The sequence below is a fragment of the Nerophis ophidion genome, linkage group LG19 (assembly GCF_033978795.1).
Source record: "Nerophis ophidion isolate RoL-2023_Sa linkage group LG19, RoL_Noph_v1.0, whole genome shotgun sequence".
NCBI classification, from domain to species: domain Eukaryota; kingdom Metazoa; phylum Chordata; class Actinopteri; order Syngnathiformes; family Syngnathidae; genus Nerophis; species Nerophis ophidion.
In genome coordinates this window covers 45,646,835-45,669,123 of record NC_084629.1, presented here as the reverse complement: position 1 = coordinate 45,669,123, position 22,289 = coordinate 45,646,835, and the positions used below count along the sequence as shown (strand labels likewise).

The 22,289-nt window shown below is 40.6% G+C and overlaps 1 protein-coding gene across 4 annotated transcripts in view; it reads right to left on the bottom strand.

The window, feature by feature from the left end:
- Nucleotides 1–22,289, bottom strand: part of dip2a (disco-interacting protein 2 homolog A) — a 287,322-nt gene that overhangs the window by 138,599 nt on the left and 126,434 nt on the right. For all 4 annotated transcript variants that reach the window (XM_061880114.1, XM_061880115.1, XM_061880116.1 and 1 more), the window contains exon 2: nucleotides 3,216–3,287. In XM_061880114.1, the coding sequence (XP_061736098.1) occupies nucleotides 3,216–3,287 (72 nt within the window). The remainder of the gene's footprint in view (nucleotides 1–3,215; nucleotides 3,288–22,289) is intronic.

Below are 22,289 nucleotides of genomic sequence, written 5' to 3'. Positions count from 1 at the left end.
CGTTGTGTCCTGAGCAAGACACTTCACCCTTGCTCCTGATGGTTGCTGGTTGGCGCCTTGCATGGCAGCTCCCTCCATCAGTGTGTGAATGTGTGTGTGAATGGGTAAATGTGGAAGTAGTGTCAAAGCGCTTTGAGTACCTTGAAGGTAGAAAAGCGCTATACAAGTACAACCAATTTATTTTATTTTATTTAATATAAAATACTACAACTAGAACAAACAAAGGGAACAAACAAAAAGCACGCACGTGGGCGGATATAACAAACTAAGGGCTATGAACAAACAAATCGGAAGCAGAGTACAAAAAAAACAGTAAGCTACAAACATTTACCAAATATAGCTTACCGCTACGCTGCAATCACAGGACCAGTAGGACTGACAGGTAGAAAATGACATTGACACGACAATACAACGACATGTGGCAACGAAATGATCCAGCACTGACTGGAGGAACAAAGCAGGTTAAATAGGAGCGGGCTGATTGACACCAGGTGTGACCAGATGCCAATCAGCCGCAGCTGAGTGAAAACAGGACACAGGGAGACGGACAGGAAGCCGAACCAAAATAAGAGCACTAGACAGGAACTAAGGACAGGAAATACTAAACACAGAGGAAAAAACTACGTAGTCAAACTGTGTGAGGAAAGCCTGACAAATCCTCTGCTGTGTCATCCATGCATCCATTTTGGTATAAACTCAACTCGTCGTGTTTGGAGGAAGAAGAATACTGAGTTGCATCCCAAGAACACCAAACCTACTGTGAAGCATGGGGGTGGAAACATCATGCTTTGGGGCTGTTTTTCTGCTAAGGGGACAGGACGATTGATCCGTGTTAAGGAAAGAATGAATGGGGCCATGTATCGTGAGATTTTGAGTCAAAACCTCCTTCCATCAGTGAGAGCTTTGAATGGTTGACCAAATACTTATTTTCCAAATAAATTCTTTAAAATTCCTACAATGTGAATTCCTGGATTTTTTCTTCACATTCTGTCTCTCACAGTTGAAGTGTACCTATGATGAACATTACAGACCTCTGTCATCATTTTAAGTGGGAGAACTTGCACAATCGCTGGCTGACTAAATACTTTTTTGCCCCACTGTATATCTCCATATTTTGCTTTCACCTTGAATGAACACTTGATGCATATAATCACAGCAGTATGATGGTTCTATGTGTCTACAATAAAACATTCTTCTTCTTCATACCTTCACAAACTAACTCTGCTTGTTAGAGTTAATTTGTGACGAACCCCAAAATGCAGAGAAGGAGGTAGGCATTGAGTGAGAAAACAGGATTTAATCTTTAACATGAAAACAAAACCAAACAAAGGGTAGGATAACAAACTGGGCTATGGACAAACAAACTTGGAAGCAGGGAACAAAAGACAGTAAGCTACAAACTGCTACCAAATATAGCTTACCGCAACGCTGCATTGACACAAGACGACAGAAGCGACACGACAGAAGCAACAATACATGACAGTAATCCAGCACTGACTGGAGGACAAAAGACCAATGTACAACAAAACATTTTACAGCGCATGCAGAGGCAAATACAATCGCCAAACCAACTGTGTACGAACCCCGTTTCCATATGAGTTGGGAAATTGTGTTAGATGTAAATATAAACAGAATACAATGATTTGCAAATCCTTTTCAACCCATATTCAGTTGAATATGTTACAAAGACAACATATTTGATGTTCAAACTCAAACTTTATTTATTTTTTTGCAAATAATAATCAACTTAGAATTTCATGGCTGTAACACGTGCCAAAGTAGTTGGTAAAGGGCATGTTCACCACTGTGTTACATCACCTTTTCTTTTAACAACACTCAACAAACGTTTGTTGAAGCTTTGAAAGTGGAATTCTTTCCCATTCTTGTTATATGTAGAGCTTCAGTCGTTCAACAGTCCGGGGTCTCCGCTGTCTTATTTTATAAGGCGCCACACATTTTCCATGGGAGACAGGTCTGGACCTGCACTCATTTTTTACGAAGCCACGTTGTTGTAACACGTGCTGAATTTGGTTTGGCATTGTCTTTCTGAAATAAGCAGGGGCGTCCATGAAAAAGATGGCGGCATATGTTGTTCCAAAACCTGTATGTACCTTTCAGCATTAATGGTGCCTTCACAGATGTGTAAGTTACCCATGCCTTGGGCACTAATGCACCCCCATACCATCACAGATGCTGGCTTTTGAACTTTGCATCGTTAACAGTCTGGATGGTTCGCTTCCCCTTTGGTCCGGATGACACGATGTTGAATATTTCCAAAAACAATTTGAAATGTGGACTCGTCAGACCACAGAACACTTTTCCACTTTGCATCAGTCCATCTTAGATGATCTCGGGCCCAGAAAAGCCGGCGGCGTTTCTGGATGTTGTTGATAAATGGCTTTCGCTTTGCATAGTAGAGCTGTAACTTGCACTTACAGATGTAGCGACAAACTGTATTTAGTGACAGTGGTTTTCTGAAGTGTTCCTGAGCCCATGTGGTGATATCCTTTAGAGATTGATGTCGGTTTTTGATACAGTGCCCTCTGAGGTATCGAAGGTCACAGTCATTCAATGTTGGTTTCCGGCCATGCCGCTTACGAGGAGTGATTTCTCCAGATTCTCAGAACCTTTTGATGATATTATGGAGCGTAGATGTTGAAATCCCTAAATTTCTTGCAATTGCACTTTGAGAAAGGTTGTTCTTAAACTGTTTGACTATTTGCTCACGCAGTTGTGGACAAAGGGGTGTACCTCGCCCCATCCTTTCTTGTGAAAGACTGAGCATTTTTTGGGAAGCTGTTTTTATACCCAATCATGGCACCCACCTGTTCCCAATTAGCCTGCACACCTGCGGGATGTTCCAAATAAGTGTTTGATGAGCATTCCTCAATTTTATCAGTATTTATTGCCACCTTCCCCAACTTCTTTGTCACCTGTTGCTGGCATCAAATTCTAAAGTTAATGATTATTTGCAAAAAAAAAACATCAAATATGTTGTCTTTGTAGCATATTCAACTGAATATGGGTTGAAAAGGATTTGCAAATCATTGTATTCTGTTTATATTTACATCCAACACAATTTCCCAACTCATATGGAAACGGGGTTTGTACAATGGAGCTGAACTGAAGCAGAAACGTGCTGTAAAAAAAACGGCGTAACGATGTAATAAGTCTAGAGTTGTACACTTCTGTGAAGCAGGTCAATGTCGTCTTACCTTGTATTTGTGGGATGTACGGTGCCAACAGTTTGCTTCTTTTCTTCTCATAGCCCTTCTGAGTGATGTCCCCTGTACACACACACACACACACACACACAATAGAGACAGTCTGAGTGGGTGGGGTGGGTGTTTGGTACGGCGAGATGAGTCATTAGCTGTGTGCTTTGTTTTTGCCACGGCCCAGCCGGGACTACCTGCACATGATCTTATTCCCAATTAAAGTCACTATTGCACAGCAGGTTACGATAAGTGACCGACAAAATATGTGAGAATTTCTACCTGAAGCCGGGTTAGGGAAGAGGAAAAAGTAGTCAGCTGGTGTAGGGCTGGGCGATATATCGATATACTCGATATAACGCTGGTTTGTCTCTGTGCGATATAGAAAATGACTATATCGTGATATTGGAGTGTACGTTCTCACTCAGTTGCTTTTAGCTGCAGGCATTACACTGCATGCAATTCCCACTGTTTCTTCTCTCTCCTTCTCACAGAGACATAGGAAAACCTACAAGGGGCCGTTAGGGACATTATTCAGAATGACCTCTCACATACACTACTGAAACACTCTTATAGACACTACTGAAATGCTCTCACATAAATAACTGAAATCTTTTTCTCTCACAAACTACTGAAACACTCTTATCCACTACTGAAACACTCTTATAGACACTACTGAAATGCTCTTCCATACACTACTGAAATGCTCTCACATACACTACTGAAATGCTCTTACATAGATTACAGAAAGCATGTGAGGGCATTTCAGTAGTGTATGAGAGAGCATTTCCTGCGATGAGGTGGCGACTTCTATAGGGGTGTACCGCGACTTCCGCCCGATTGTAGCTGAGATAGGCACCAGCGCCCCCAAAAGGAATACACGGTAGAAATTGATGGATGGATGTGAGAGCATTTCAGTAGTTTATGTGATAGCATTTCAGTAGTGTGTGTAAGGGCATTTCAGTAGTGTGTGTGAGAGCATTTCAGTCGTGTGTGTGAGATCATTTCAGTCGTGTGTGTGAGAGCATTTCAGTAGTGTATGTGATAGCATTTCAGTAGTGTATGTGAGAGCATTTCAGTAGTGTATGTAAGAGCATTTCAGTAGTGTGTGTAAGAGCATTTCAGTTGTGTGTGTAAGAGCATTTCAGTAGTGTATGTGTAAGAGCATTTCAGTAGTGTATGTAAGAGCATTTCAGTACTGCGTGTGAGAGCATTTCAGTAGTGTATGTGAGAGCATTTCAGTAGTGTATGTAAGAGCATTTCAGTAGTGTGTGTGAGAGCATTTCAGTAGTGTATGTAAGAGCATTTCAGTAGTATATGTAAGAGCATTTCAGTCGTGTGTGTAAGAGCATTTCAGTAGTGAATGTAAGAGCATTTCAGTAGTGTATGTAAGAGCATTTCAGTACTGTATGTAAGAGCATTTCAGTAGTGTGTGTAAGAGCATTTCAGTAGTGTGTGTAAGAGCATTTCAGTAGTGTGTGTAAGAGCATTTCAGTAGTGTGTGTGAGAGCATTTCAGTAGTGTATGTGAGAGCATTTCAGTAGTGTCTATAAGAGTGTTTCAGTAGTGTATGTGACAGCATTTCAGTAGTGTGTATAAGAGTGTTTCAGTAGTGTATGTGAGAGCATTTCAGTAGTTTGTATAAGAGTGTTTCAGTAGTGTATGTGAGAGCATTTCAGTCGTTTGTATAAGAGTGTTTCAGTAGTGTGTATAAGTGTGTTTCGGTAGTGTATGCAAAAGCATTTCAGTAGTTTGTATAAGACTGTTTCAGTAGTGTATGTGAGAGCATTTCAGTAGTTTGTATAAGAGTGTTTCAGTAGTTTGTATAAGAGTGTTTCAGTAGTGTGTATAAGAGTGTTTCAGTAGTGTGTATAAGAGTGTTTCAGTAGTGTGTATAAGAGTGTTTCAGTAGTGTGTATAAGAGTGTTTCAGTGTGTGTGAGGGAAATAGATTTCAGTTGTTTATGTGAGAGCACTTCACATAATGCTGTCACATTCTGAATAATGTACCGAACAGCCCCTCATACAAACCAAGCGCACCTTCCTACACACATCACAGAGTGTCACGTGTGATGCTAACGGTGAGGTGCGGGTGGTAATACGAGAGAGAGAAGGTGCGAATCTGGTAACAAATGAAGGAATAATTAATTCCCAAGAAAAACAAAACGGGATCCATTGTCCGGCGGTGGTTCGGCTTCAAGCGGGAATATGTTCAACATTTATGCGGCAAAAGCGTCGCTGCAAAATGTACAATCATTTGAAATGTCACCCGCTAAAGCAGGCCTGGGCAATTATTTTGACTCGGGGGCCAAATTTAGAGAAAAAAATGTGTCTGGGGGGCCGGTATATCTATTTTATGAACACTAATACAAAACCTCACAATAATGTCTGAATGAATTCTAAAAACGTTATGACAGACCGCCTTAAAAAAACGTAATGGAATTTTACATTTTTCTATAAAGGATAAAACACTGAATATTGACAAAATATGAATGTCGCACCCCCTTTCGATCAAAACATTTTACAATCAAGTGAAACGCAACAAAAATGCACCAAACAGTGAAATACAAACGTGAAGAGTACACAAAAAAACCCACCTACAATCTGATATATCACTAGAACTTGGTTATGAAAATCTCCTTCCGCATCTGTGGAAACGCTCCCCACCCACACTACTTGGTGCCTCGTCTGAGCTGCTGTGACTTACATTACTATAGTAACTAATTAGATGCCCATAGTAACTAATTAGATGACCATAGTAACTAATTAGATGACCATAGTAACTAATTAAATGACCACAGTAACTAATCAGATGACCACGGTAACTAATTAGATGACCACAGTAACTAATTAGATGACCACAGTAACTAATTAGATGACCATAGTAACTAATTAGATGACCATAGTAACTAATTAAATGACCACAGTAACTAATTAGATGACCACGGTAACTAATTAGATGACCACAGTAACTAATTAGATGACCACAGTAACTAATTAGATGACCATAGTAACTAATTAGATGACCATAGTAACTAATTAGATGACCATAGTAACTAATTAGATGACCACGGTAACTAATTAGATGACCACAGTAACTAATTAGATGACCACGGTAACTAATTAGATGACCACAGTAACTAATTAGATGACCACAGTAACTAATTAGATGACCACAGTAACTAATTAGATCACCATAGTAACTAATTAGATGACCATAGTAACTAATTAGATGACCATAGTAACTCATTAGATGACCATAGTAACTAATTAGATGGCCACAGTAACTAATTAGATGACCATAGTAACTAATTAGATCACCATAGTAACTAATTAGTAACTAATTAGATGACCATAGTAACTAATTAGATGACCATAGTAACTAATTAGATGACCATAGTAACTAATTAGATGATCATAGTAACTAATTAGATGACCATAGTAACTAATTAGATGACCATAGTAACTAACTAGATGACCATAGTAACTAATTAGATCACCATAGTAACTAATTAGATGACCATAGTAACTAATTAGATGACCATAGTAACTAATTATATTACCATAGTAACTAATTAGATGACCATAGTAACTAATTAGATGACCATAGTAACTAATTTGATCACCATAGTAACTAATTAGATCACCATAGTAACTAATTAGTAACTAATTAGATGACCATAGTAACTAATTAGATGACCATAGTAACTAATTAGATGACCATAGTAACTAATTAGATGACCTTAGTAACTAATTAGATGACCATAGTAACTAATTAGATGACCATAGTAACTAATTAGATGACCTTAGTAACTAATTAGATGACCATAGTAACTAATTAGATGACCATAGTAACTAATTAGATCACCATAGTAACTAATTAGATCACCATAGTAACTAATTAGTAACTAATTAGATGACCATAGTAACTAATTAGATGACCATAGTAACTAATTAGATCAATCAATCAATCAATGTTTACTTATATAGCCCTAAATCACTAGTGTCTCAAAGGGCTGCACAAACCACCACGACATCCTCGGTAGGCCCACATAAGGGCAACTTGACCATAGTAAGTAATTAGATTACCATAGTAACTAATTAGATTACCATAGTAACTAATTAGATGATCATAGTAACTAATTAGATGACCATAGTAACTAATTAGATGACCATAGTAACTAACTAGATGACCATAGTAACTAATTAGATGACCATAGTAACTAATTAGATGACCATAGTAACTAATTAGATGATCATAGTAACTAATTAGATGACCATAGTAACTAATTAGATGACCATAGTAACTAATTAGATGACCATAGTAACTAACTAGATGACCATAGTAACTAATTAGATGACCATAGTAACTAATTAGTAACTAATTAGATGACCATAGTAACTAATTAGATGACCATAGTAACTAATTAGATGACCATAGTAACTAATTAGATGACCATAGTAACTAATTAGATGATCATAGTAACTAATTAGATGACCATAGTAACTAATTAGATGATCATAGTAACTAATTAGATGACTATAGTAACTAATTAGATGACCATAGTAACTAATTAGATGACCATAGTAACTAACTAGATGACCATAGTAACTAATTAGATGACCATAGTAACTAATTAGTAACTAATTAGATGACCATAGTAACTAATTAGATGACCATAGTAACTAATTAGATGACCATAGTAACTCATTAGATGACCATAGTAACTAATTAGTAACTAATTAGATGACCATAGTAACTAATTAGATGACCATAGTAACTAATTAGATGACCATAGTAACTAATTAGATCACCATAGTAACTAATTAGATGACCATAGTAACTAATTAGATGACCATAGTAACTAATTAGATGACCATAGTAACTAATTAGATCACCATAGTAACTAATTAGATGACCATAGTAACTAACTAGATGACCATAGTAACTAATTAGATGACCATAGTAACTAATTAGTAACTAATTAGATGACCATAGTAACTAATTAGATGACCATAGTAACTAATTAGATGACCATAGTAACTAATTAGATCACCATAGTAACTAATTAGATGACCATAGTAACTAATTAGATGACCATAGTAACTCATTAGATGACCATAGTAACTAATTAGTAACTAATTAGATGACCATAGTAACTAATTAGATGACCATAGTAACTAATTAGATGACCATAGTAACTAATTAGATCACCATAGTAACTAATTAGATGACCATAGTAACTAATTAGATGGCCATAGTAACTAATTAGATGACCATAGTAACTAATTAGATCACCATAGTAACTAATTAGATGACCATAGTAACTAATTAGATGACCATAGTAACTAATTAGATGCCCATAGTAACTAATTAGATGACCATAGTAACTAATTAGATGACCATAGTAACTAATTAGATGACCATAGTAACTAATTATATTACCATAGTAACTAATTAGATGACCATAGTAACTAATTAGATGACCATAGTAACTAATTTGATCACCATAGTAACTAATTAGTAACTAATTAGATGACCATAGTAACTAATTAGATGACCATAGTAACTAATTAGATGACCATAGTAACTAATTAGATCAATCAATCAATCAATGTTTACTTATATAGCCCTAAATCACTAGTGTCTCAAAGGGCTGCACAAACCACCACGACATCCTCGGTAGGCCCACATAAGGGCAACTTGACCATAGTAAGTAATTAGATGACCATAGTAACTAATTAGATGACCATAGTAACTAATTAGATGACCATAGTAACTAATTAGATGACCATAGTAACTAATTAGATGACCATAGTAACTAATTAGATGACCATAGTAACTAATTAGATGACCATAGTAACTAATTAGATGATCATAGTAACTAATTAGATGATCATAGTAACTAATTAGATGACCATAGTAACTAATTAAATGACCATAGTAACTAGTATATCATGCAAAAGTGCAGATTCCAACCATTGAAATACTTTGTATAGTTCAAGATTTACAGTCATTAGAAAACATGACTCCACATCATAATGGCAGCTACACTTTCCATCTTAAAGATCTAAAAAAAATTATTCGGGAATGTCCGGCGGGTCACATTGAAAAGCTTAATTTGCCCAGGTCTGTGCTAGAGAATGAGGAGTGTTTGAAACTGCTAGTCAACATCTCCGACCGGTGCCACAACAACAAAACGCCGAAGCAACTATTTCCAGATCGACACCGTATGAAAAAAAAATAGTCATCAACTAAAGGACATAACGTCCACAGGAACCTACCACATACACTATTTGATTTCCTATTATGCAGTTCGTTTTTATTTGACACTTATTGAAATATCTTGTGTGACATCATGCACAAAAGTGCACTTTGTTTTTAACTATTGTAGTGGCGTTCTGTAAACAAATGAAGAAATAATTAATTCCTGGCGGTGGTTTGGCTTCAAACTGGAATATGTCGAACAAGTATGTGGCAAAAGGGTTGTTTACAAAAAAAGTAGCACCTACTGCTAATTTGTAGCATCGTTTGAAAAGTCCCCCGCTAGAGAATGAAGAGTGCTTGAAACCGCATGTCAACATCTCTGTTCGGTGACACACCAACAAAATGCCAAAGCAACCATTTCCAGAACGTATGAAAAAAAATAGTCAACAACAGAAGGAGATAACGTCCGCAGGAACCTACCACATAGTGAAGGACATACACTATTTGATTTCATATTATGCAGCTCATTTTTATTTGACACTTAGTGAAATATCTTGTTTGACATCATACAAAAAAGTGCACTTTATTTGTTTTTAACTATTTTAGTGGCGTTCTGTAAACAAATGAAGGAAGAATTAATTCCTAAGACAAACATCTGGCGGTGGTTTGGCTTCAAACTGGAATATGTCAAACAAGTATGTGGCAAAAGTGTTGTTTACAAAAAAAAGTATCACCTACTGATAATTTGTAGCATCGTTTGAAAAGTCCCCCGCTAGAGAATGAAGAGTGCTTGAAACCGCATGTCAACATCTCAGTTCGGTGACACACCAACAAAATGCCGAAGCAACCATTTCCAGAACGTATGAAAAAAATAGTCAACAACAAAAGGCGATAACGTCCGCAGGAACCTACCACATAGTGAAGGACATACACTATTTGATTTCATATTATGCATCCATCCATCCATCTTCTTCCGCTTATCCGAGGTCGGGTCGCGGGAGCAACAGCCTAAGCAGGGAAACCAAGACATTTCGTCTAGCTCTTCCCAGGGGATCCCGAGGCGTTCCCAGGCCAGACGGGAGACATAGTCTTCCCAACGTGTCCTGGGTCTTCCCCGTGGCCTCCTACCGGTTGGACGTGCCCTAAACACCTCCCTAGGGAGGCGTTCGGGTGGCATCCTGACCAGATGCCCGAACCACCTCATCTGGCTCCTCTCCATGTGGAGGAGCAGCGGCTTTACTTTGAGTTCCTCCCGGATGGCAGAGCTTCTCACCCTATCTCTAAGGGAGAGAGTTTCCGGCCGCTTGTACCCGTGATCTTGTCCTTTCGGTCATGACCCAAAGCTCATGACCATAGGTGAGGATGGGAACGTAGATCGACCGGTAATTTGAGAGCTTTGCCTTCCGGCTCAGCTCCTTCTTCACCACAACGGATCGGTACAACGTCCGTATTACTGAAGACGCCGCACCGATCCGCCTGTCGATCTCACGATCCACTCTTCCCTCACTCGTGAACAAGACTCTTAGGTACTTGAACTCCTCCACTTGGGGCAGGGTCTCCTCCCCAATCCGGAGATGGCATTCCACCCTTTTCCGGGCGAGAACCATGGACTCGGACTTGGAGGTGCTGATTCTCATTCCGGTCGCTTCACACTCGGCTGCGAACCGATCCAGTGAGAGCTGAAGATCCCGGTCAGATGAAGCCATCAGGACCACATCATCTGCAAAAAAGCAGAGACCTAATCCTGCGGCCACCAAACCAGAACCCCTCAACGCCTTGACTGCGCCTAGAAATTCTGTCCATAAAAGTTATGACAAAGGACAGCCTTGGCGGAGTCCAACCCTCACTGGAAACGTGTTCGACTTACTGCCGGCAATGCGGACCAAGTTCTGACACTGATCATACAGGGAGTGGACCGCCACAATAAGACAGTCCGGTACCCCATACTCTCTGAGCACTCCCCACAGGACTTCCCGAGGGACACAGTCGAATGCCTTCTCCAAGTCCATCCATCCATCCATCCAGTTTCTACCGCTTATTCCATTTTGGGGTCGCGGGGGGCGCTGGCGCCTATCTCAGCTACAATCGGGCGGAAGGCGGCGTACACCCTGGACAAGTCGCCACCTCATCGCAGGGCCAACACAGATAGACAGACAACATTCACACTCACATTCACACACTAGGGACCATTTAGTGTTGCCAATCAACCTATCCCCAGGTGCATGTCTTTGGAGGTGGGAGGGGCCTATCCCCAGGTGCATGTCTTTGGAGGTGGGAGGGGCCTATCCCCAGGTGCATGTCTTTGGAAGTGGGAGGAAGCCGGAGTACCAGGAGGGAACCCACGCATTCACGGGGAGAACATGCAAACTCCACACAGAAAGATCCCGAGCCTGGATTTGAACCCAGGACTGCAGGACCTTCGTATTGTGAGGCAGACGCACTAACCCCTCTGCCACCGTGAAGCCCTTGTCCAAGTCCACAAAGCATAATATTATGCAACTCATTTTTATTTGACACTTATTGAAATATATCTTGTGTGACATCATGCACAAAAGTGCACTTTATTTGTTTTAAACTATTGCAGTGGCGTTCTGTACAAAAAGTGCACTTTAATTGAGTGTTGTTTTGATATGTCATCTTAGTGACATCATGCACAAAAGTGCACTAATAGCTTGTTTTAAAATGTCTCTGACAATCTTGCACTTTCTAATGTTTGTGCCACTGCTTAATAACTGTTTAATAAATACACTTTTAGATGTGATTTCCCTCTCTGCATGAAAGTTTAAAAGTAGCATATATTAATGCAGTAAGAAGAAGAATGTTTTAATGCAGACACATAGAATCATCATACTGCTGTGATTATATGTATCAAGTGTTCATTCAAGGCTAAGGCAAAATATGGAGATATATATCGTGATACGGCTAAAAAAAATATCGAGATATTAAAAAAAAGGCCATATCGCCCAGCTCTAAGCTAGTGGTGAAAATTCAATGAATGATCAAACTGACATATTCATTGTTTCAGCAGGAGACTCCCAGAAGGTCACTGCATAATCTCAGCAGTCATGTTTCCCAATGGAATCCTGACACTTGTGTTCAATGAATAGAGATCACTGCTGTGCCAGTCCAGTATTACATCTCCACAGGCCCTCACAGTGGGGTCGAGTAGAGGTTGAGGTCAAGTGAGGAGGCAGACTCCAATAGAGCCGTTTCAATGGAACATAAATCTATTTCCGACAGGACCATAGAACTCTACGTCAACGTGTTCAGCCACCAAGTAACTGTTCGCCATAACAACCTTTAAGCCTCCAGCATTTTTTTACTGGGATGGACCGCTCGTCGGGACCCAGGATGAACCGCTCGCCTGTGTATCGGTTGGGGACATCTCTACGCTGCTGATCCGCCTCCGCTTGGGATGGTTTCCTGTGGACGGGACTCTCGCTGCGGTCTTGGATCCGCTTTGAACTGAACTCTCGCGGCTGTGTTGGAGCCACTATCAATCAATGCAATCAATGTTTATTTATATAGCCCCAAATCACAAATGTCTCAAAGGACTGCACAAATCATTACGACTACAACATCCTCGGAAGAACCCACAAAAGGGCAAGGAAAACTCACACCCAGTGGGCAGGGAGAATTCACATCCAGTGGGACGCCAGTGACAATGCTGACTATGAGAAACCTTGGAGAGGACCTCAGATGTGGGCAACCCCCCCCCCTCTAGGGGACCGAAAGCAATGGATGTCGAGCGGGTCTAACATGATACTGTGAAAGTTCAATCCATAGTGGCTCCAACACAGCCGCGAGAGTTCAGTTCAAAGCGGATCCAAGACAGCAGCGAGAGTCCCGTCCACAGGAAACCATCCCAAGCGGATCAGCAGCGTAGAGATGTCCCCAACCGATACAGGCGAGCGGTCCATCCTGGGTCTCGACTCTGGACAGCCAGTACTATGGATTGAACTTTCACAGTATCATGTTAGACCCGCTCGACATCCATTGCTTTCGGTCCCCTAGAGGGGGGGGGGGGGGGGGGGGGGGGGTTGCCCACATCTGAGGTCCTCTCCAAGGTTTCTCATAGTCAGCATTGTCACTGGCGTCCCACTGGATGTGAATTCTCCCTGCCCACTGGGTGTGAGTTTTCCTTGCCCTTTTGTGGGTTCTTCCGAGGATGTCGTAGTCGTAATGATTTGTGCAGTCCTTTGAGACATTTGTGATTTGGGGCTATATAAATAAACATTGATTGATTGATTGATTGATATTGAATTATTGACCTATCCAAGTTTCCGATTACTTTAAATCAAATATTCCACTAAGAAAAATATTTTTGGTAGAAGATTTTGCGAATTTGTTAAATAAATAATAACATTTTTTATATTTTGTTGTTTTCTTACTGTACCGAAAATGAACTGAACCGTGACCTCTGAACCGAGGTATGTACGGAACCGAAATTTTTGTGTACCATTACACCCCTACTGGTAAGTGCTGCTATTTGAGCTATTTTTAGAACAGGCCAGCGGGCGACTCATCTGGTCCTTACGGGCGACCTGGTGCCCGCGGGCACCACGTTGGTGACCCCTGCTGCAGATGAATGCCCGCAGCTAAAAGCAACTGTGTGAGAATATCTACTCGAATATCAATCAATCAATCAATGTTCATTTATATCACAATATAATCATATCGCACAGAGACAAACCCGCGATATTTCGAGTATATTCGATATATCGCCCAGCCCGACAGTGACAATAGTTTTGTGTATACCTCGTTGGGTGCCACTCTACTACAAATGAGTGCAACAATGCAGGTGTTGTTGTCCTGCACACGGCTCCTGACTCACCAACGACAGCTAAATGGCTGCACTGTTTAATGTCCAGCAGCCCTGCAGGCCCACAACAATACACAGCTGTCCATAAGCAGCGCCTCCTGACCCGACACTGACTCTCCTCTCGTGACGCGTCTCTTATTTGAGTGTGTGTGTGTGTGTGTGTGTGTGTGTGTGGAGAGTGCACGCACCGCAGCACCACACACTGACGAGCACACAATAGAGCGGTTCACTCCGGCGGTGGTTGCAAACTCAAGGAAAAAAAAAACGGTGGCCCTAAGTGTGCGTATCCTGATCCCCGAATTTATGTTAAGCATCTTTTGAGCCGAGAACAAACGGCTAAGTCGTTAAATACGGAGCAATGGATTTACGGTCGGGAATGACCTTTAACCTGAATTTCATGGTGCGCCACAAATTTGTGAGGGGGCTATTTCAACTTGAGATGTCGAATCACTTTTATGGACGATGTCATGCAAAACCCTAAATATAACTGAGAGAGCCACATGGTTAACTCTGGAAATTGCATCATGTGTGCCACTTAAGGCTTTTAAGTGAACCGCGAATGTCGTTGTGGCTTGTGCAGCCCTTTGAGACACTTGCAATTTAAGGCTGTGTCAATATATATTGATTGATTGATTGATTTGCATCAGCCTTTGACAGTAAGCTAATATTGCTAACATAGACACTTGCATCATGTGTGCCACTTAAGGCTTTTAATTTTTTTGCGACTCCAGATAGATGTATTTTTTTGTATTTTTAATCCTGGGTCGTGAGTTTTTCCTTGCCCTTATGTGGGCGCTGAACCGCATATGTCGTTGTGGCTTGTGAAGCCCTTTGAGACACTTGTCATTTAGGGCTGTGTCAACAAATATTGATTGATTGATTTGCGTCAGCCTTTGACAGTAAGCTAATATTGCTAACATAGACACTTGCATCATGTGTGCCACTTAAAGGGGAACATTATCAGCAGACCTATGTAAGCGTCAATATATACCTTGATGGTGCAGAAAAAAGACCATCTATTTTTTTAACCGATTTCCGAACTCTAAATGGGTGAATTTTGGCGAATTAAACACCTTTCTGTTTATCGCGCTGGAGGCAATGACGTCAGAACGTGACGTCGCCGAGGTAACACACCCACCATTTTCATTTTCAACACATTACAAACACCGGGTCTCAGCTCTGTTATTTTCCGTTTTTTCGACTATTTTTTGGAACCTTGGAGACATCATGCCTCGTCGGTGTGTTGTCGGAGGTTGTAACAACACTAACAGGGAGGGATTCAAGTTGCACCACTGGCAAGAAATCTGCAGCCAGACCCCCATTGAATGTGCCAGAGTGTCTTCACATTTGACCGGCGGTGCTAAAGCAGACATGGCACAGAGATGTATGGATAACCTGCAGATGCATTTGCAACGATAGTCAACGAAATCACAAAGGTGAGTTTTGTTGATGTTGACTGCCAGCTAATCGATGCTAACATGCTACGCTAATCGATGCTAACATGCTATTTACCGGCGGTGCTAAAGCAGACATGGCACAGAGATGTATGGATAACCTGTAGATGCATTTGCAACTATATTACGTTTCCTTCCACCCACATTTAATGCGAAACAAACACTTACCAATCGACGGATTTAAGTTGCTCCAGTGTCAAAAGATGCTAAAGTCCTGATCGTTTGGTCCGCACATTTTACCGGCGATGCTAACGCAGCTATTCGGCCATGCTATGGCTATGAATAGCGTCAATAGCTATTCGCTCAATAGTTTCAGTTTCTTCTTCAATATTTTCATACTCCAACCATCTGTTTCAATACATGTGTAATCTGTTGAATCGCTTAAATCGCTGAAATCCGAGTCTGAATCCGAGCTAATGTCGCTATATCTTGCTGTGGTATTCCCATTGTTTGTTTACATTGGCAGCACTGTGTGACGTCACAGGGAAATGGCCAGTGTCTTGGCAGAGAGCGAAAATAAGGCACTTTAAAGCTTTATTTAGGGATATTCCGAGACCGGTAAAATTTTGAAAAAAACTTCAAAAAATCCAACAAGCCACTGGGAACTGATTTTTATTGTTTTTAACCCTTTTGAAATTGTGATAATGTTCCCCTTTAAGGCTTTTAATTTTTTGGCGACTCCAGATAGCTGTATTTTTTTGTATTTTTAGTCCTGGGTCGTGAGTTTTTCTTTGCCCTTATATGGGCGCTGAACCGCGGATGTCGTTGTGGCTTGTGCAGCCCTTTGAGACACTTGTCATTTAAGGCTGTGTCAATAAATATTGATTGATTTGCATCAGCCTTTGACAGTAAGCTAATATTGCTAACATAGACACTTGCATCATGTGTGCCATTTAAGGCTTTTAGTTTTTTTGCGACTCCAGATAGATGTACTTTTAGTCCTGGGTCGTGAGTTTTTCCTTGCCCTTATGTGGGCGCTGAACCGCGGATGTCGTTGTAACTTGTGCAGCCCTTTGAGACACTTGTGATTTAGGGCTATATAAATAAACTTTGATTAATTGACTGATTTGTGTCAGCCTTTGACAGTAAGCTAATATTGCTAACATAGACACTTGCATCATGTGTGCCACTTAAGGCTTTTAGTTTTTTTGCGACTCCAGATAGATGTATTTTTAGTCCTGGGTCGTGAGTTTTTCCTTGCCCTTATGTGGGCTATTGCCAATAAAGACACTTGCATCACGTGTGCCACTTAAGGCTTTTAAATTTTTTGCGACTCCAAATGGATGTATTTTTGGAATTTTTAGTCCTGGGTCGTGAGTTTTTCCTTGCCCTTATGTGGTCGCTGAACCGCATATGTCGTTGTGGCTTGTGCAGCCCTTTGAGACACTTGTGATTTAGGGCTATATAAATAAACATTGATTGATTGACTGATTTGTGTCAGCCTTTGACAGTAAGCTAATATTGCTAACATAGACACTTGCATCATGTGTGCCACTTAAGGCTTTTAATTTTTTTGAGACTCCAGATGGATGTATTTTTTTGTATTTTTAGTCCTGGGTCGTGAGTTTTTCTTTGCCCTTATGTGGGCGCTGAACCGCGGATGTCGTTGTGACTTGTGCAGCCCTTTGAGACACTTGCAATTTAAGGCTGTGTCAATAAATATTGATTGATTGACTGATTTGCGTCAGCCTTTGACAGTAAGCTAATATTGCTAACATAGACACTTGCATCATGTGTGCCACTTAAGGCTTTTAATTTTTTTGCGACTCCAGATAGATGTATTTTTTTTTACTTTTAGTCCTGGGTTGTGAGTTTTTCCTTGCCCTTATGCGGGCACTGAACTGCTGACGTCGTTGTGGCTTGTGCAGCCCTTTGAGACACTTGTAATTTAAGGCTGTGTCAATAAATATTGATTGATTTGCGTCAGCCTTTGACAGTAAGCTAATATTGCTAACATAGACACTTGCATCATGTGTGCCACTTAAGGCTTTTAATTTTTTGAGACTTTATTTTTTTGTATTTTTAGTACAATATGGCTCTTTCCACATTTTGGGTTGCTGACCCTGTCCTAATCTAACCTCTCCACTCTCGAGAGCCTCCCTGTCCGCACATACTTCAAAAGCATGCTTCTCCTGGATGTCCTTTGAAGCTAATTCTAAACATCTTTCAACGGGCAAGAAAAATAGCAGGGCTGGGATGATGTCATGTTTCAGCTGGCCTTGTGACAAACAGCCGGGAGAAACAATGTGTTCTGTTTTCCGGGAGACTGCAGGTATTTTTGGGTGTAAAGTTGTTAACGTAAACTTCCCTCCGGCTCGATCCTAAATCAGCGCTGTGGCTCTCGAAACAGTGACAGCTCCACTGTTGCTTTGCTCGATTGCCTTTAATTGACTGACGGTTTATTGAGTGAAACTGACTGATGACTTTTTGGTGGTGAAGCTTTTCCTCCCGTGGGAATTAACTTGCATCCGTCCTACTGCAGCAAAGCGTTGTATTCCTCTAAAAATCCAGCATGTCTTTATCTGTGGTCTGGATCAAGTTGTTTGTTATTTTTTGTTAGTTTTGGACTCTTAGTTCCGGTTTACGCTCCCTTGTTTGGTTGCCATGACGACTCATTAGTTTCACCTGCCTCATGTTCGGATCACACACCTGCTTGAATCTGAGACTATTATTTAAAGGTCTACTGAAATGAGATGTTCTTATTTAAACGGGGATAGCAGGTCCATTCTATGTGTCATACTTCATCTTTTCGCGATATTGCCATATTTTTACTGAAAGGATTTAGTAGAGAACATCGATGATAAAGTTCGCAACTTTTGGTGGCTAATAAAAAAGCCTTGCCTGTACCGGAAGTAGCAGACGATGTGCGCATGACGTCACGGCTTGTGGAGCTCCTCACATCTGCACACTGTTTACAATCATGGCCACCAGCAGCGAGAGCGATTCGGACCGAGAAAGCGACGATTTCCCCATTAATTTGAGTGAGGATGAACAATTTGTGGATGAGGAACTTGAGAGTGAAGGACTAGAAAAAAAAAAAAAGAAAAAAAAAAGACTATACAGTGGGAGCGACTAAGATGTTTTTCCACAAATTTACTAGGATAATTAGTGCACCAACCACAAAAACGTCCCTTTTTCATGACAAAGAAGAAAAAACGAAAAAAAATAAATAAATAAAAAAGTACTTTTTTATCCGGTCCGCGGATAAAAAAAAAAAAAGGTTGGGGACCACTGCTCCAAACATTTTAACTCTGCATAGCTCGGTTGGTAGAGCGGCCGTGCCAGCAACTTTAGGGTTGCAGGTTCGATTCCCACTTCCGCCATCCTAGTCACTGCCGTTGTGTCCTTGGGCAAGACACTTTACCCACCTGCTGCCAGTGCCACCCACACTGGTTTAAATGTAACTTAGATATTGGGTTTCACTATGTAAAGCGCTTTGAGTCACTAGAGAAAAGCGCTATATAAATATAATTCACTTCATAATTCACTAACTCAGGGGGGCCGCATTGGGCTAAAAAAATTTGACTAGGGGGCCATGCTATACATATATATATATATCTATATATATATGCATATATAGTGTGAATGTTGTCTGTCTATCTGTGTTGGCCCTGCGATGAGGTGGCGACTTGTCCAGGGTGTACCCCGCCTTCCGCCCGATTGTGGCTGAGATAGGCGCCAGCGCCCCCCGCGACCCCGAAAGGGAATAAGCGGTAGAAAATGGAAAATGGATGGATGGAATTCTGGAAAATCCCTTATCTGCTTATTGTGTTGCTAGTATTTTAGTGAGATTATATGGTCGTACCTGTACAACCTGAAGGTCAGCCCCGCACCTTTCTTCAGCACCAGTCGACGTGTGGTGGCGATGCCCATCTCTAACCTTCGCAAGCGACCCTCTACGAAACTTGATCTTTCGAAATGATCGCTAAATAATACACCGTACTTTGTGTGTGTGGTCCAATCCAACCATGTTCGCTTGACCGCTCTGTTCCATAGTAAAGCTTCACCGTCCTCTTTCGGGAATGTAAACAATGAAACACCAGCTGTGTTTGTGTTGCTAAAGGCGGCCGCAATACACCGCTTCCCACCTACAGCTTTCTTCTTTGACGTCTCCATTACTAATTGAACAAATTGCAAAAGATTCAGCAACACAGATGTTCAGGATACTGTGGAATTATGCGATGAAAAGAGACGACTTATAGCTGTGAACAGTGCTGGAACAAAATGTCCTCTACAATGTGTGACGTAACACGCACGCTTCATCATACCGCGACGTTTTAGCAGGATATTTCCGGGCGAAATTTAAAATTGCAATTTAGTAAACTAAAGCGGCCGTATTGGCATGTGTTGCAATGTTAATATTTCATCATTGATATATAAACTATCAGACTGCATGGTCGCTAGTAGTGGCTTTCTGTAGGCTTTTAAGCCTGTTTTGCCAGTCAGTCGTCTTGGCGACACTGCTCTTTCCATGCTCTGTAACGATTGTTTCATTCTCGTTCCATTCACGCGTGTACCAATATGATCCAATTTAAGAAACTGTTCAAACTTAGTGTTTAAAATGTTGAAAGCACCATCGCTGATCCAAATAAAATAGTGACCTGTGCACTGCAAAAAGCTGTGTGGCAAACACAGTGAACAACTATGGGGTCTCACTTACGAGAAAACAGATTGATGATCTGTGATGAACGCTATTAGAAAACATTTTAACACTTATCGCCACAGCTGTATTGAAAAAGAGGTTGCTATGCTACTAAGGCAGGGGTTAGCAACCCGCGGCTCTCTAAAGCCACCCTAGTGGCTCCATGGTGTCAGAGTTAGTTTGTGACGAACCCCAAGATGCAGAGAAGGAGGCCGGCATTGAATAGGAGAACATGATTTGATAAAACATTAAGACAAAACCGAACAAAAGGGTACAAACAAAAAGCGCCGCACGAGGCGGATAACAAACTAAAAGAGCTAGCATGGGAGCTAGAAAACAAAAGGAGCTTATCATGAAAGCTAGCAAAAACAAAATGGCCTAGCGTGGAAGCTAGCGGGTAGCGAGCAGGAAAACAGAAGTCGTACTTGTAATATGAAAACAAACTGGAAGCAGGGAACAAAAAACAGTAAGCTACAAACATCTAACGAATATAGCTTCACTGCAATGACAAGCCCAGTAGGAACGACAAGTAGAACTGATATTGACACGACAGGAGCGACAATACAGAAGCGACAATAATCCAGCACTGACTGAAGGACAAAAGCAGGTAAAAATAGGAACAGGCTGATTGACACCAGGTGTGGCCAGGTGGGAATCAGCCACAGCTGAGGGAAAACAGTGCTCAGGGAGAAAGACAGGAAACCAACAAAATAAGAACGCTGACAGGAAATACTACGCACACAGAGGAAAAAAACTAGAGCCTGACATAGAGCATTTTTAAAAAAGGATTGAAAGTGGAAAAAGACGAGGGAAACATTTATTTATTTATTTATTTATTTTTAGTACCTTTTTTGTTTGCGGACAGTCATGTCACAAACCATCCCAATTGTTAGAAAGTTTATTATGTTTGTGTGTATGCTTCACTGATGAGAGTATTTGGTGGACATCGTTTTGTCCTACTAATTTCGGCGGTTCATGAACTCACCACAGAGTGGACTGTGACGCAACAGTGTGTTTACATGTCAAATCTTTCTTTTTGTTGGAGTGCTAATCAGGCATATGTGCTGAGTGCATGACTGCATGCTAATCAATGCTAACATGCCATTTAGGCTAGCTGTATGCAGATATTGCATCATTATTCCTCATTTGTAGCTATATTTGAGCTCACTTAATATCCATTACGTTTATCTTCTTTGTATCTAATTTAGTTTTGCGTGTCTCATGACACATTATCTATACCTAATATTGGCTGCGTTTCAGATAGTTGTGTGGCATGTTGTTCCAGACCACAGCAAACATTACGTAGCTTGCCAAAGATTGTAATAAATCTATTAAAAGAAGACAGCCTTAACATGGACACACACGTCTATACCTTTGACCATTAAATACCGGTCATTTCCTGGATTTATCTCACATTCTCAGGCTAGCTGTATGTACATATTGCATCATCATGCCTCATTTGTAGGTATATTTGAGCTCATTTAATATCCTTTACGTTTATCCTCTTTGTATATTATTTAGTTTTGCATGTCTCATTACACATTATCTGTATGTAATATTGGCTGCATTCCTGATAGTTGTTTGTGTGTCATGTTGTTCCAGACCACAGCAAACATGACCTAGCTTGCCAAAGATTGTAATAAATCCTCTAGAAGAAGACAACCTTAAACTTGGACACACACATCTATACTTTTGGACAATAAAAGCCAGTAATTTCCAAGAGTTATCGCACCTTCGGAGTAGCCGCTAATTTAGTAATAGTTTATAATGTTGTAAAAATGTGTAGAATACAATATGTAAAAAAACAAAATTTCAACATTTCTGTCAACGAAGATGTGCTTCAGCCTGCGACACGTAGTCATTTTGATAGTAGGCTAATATTGCTAATATAGACACTTACATCATGTGTTGTTTTCATTATAACACCTATATAAGACTTTTAAAATTAT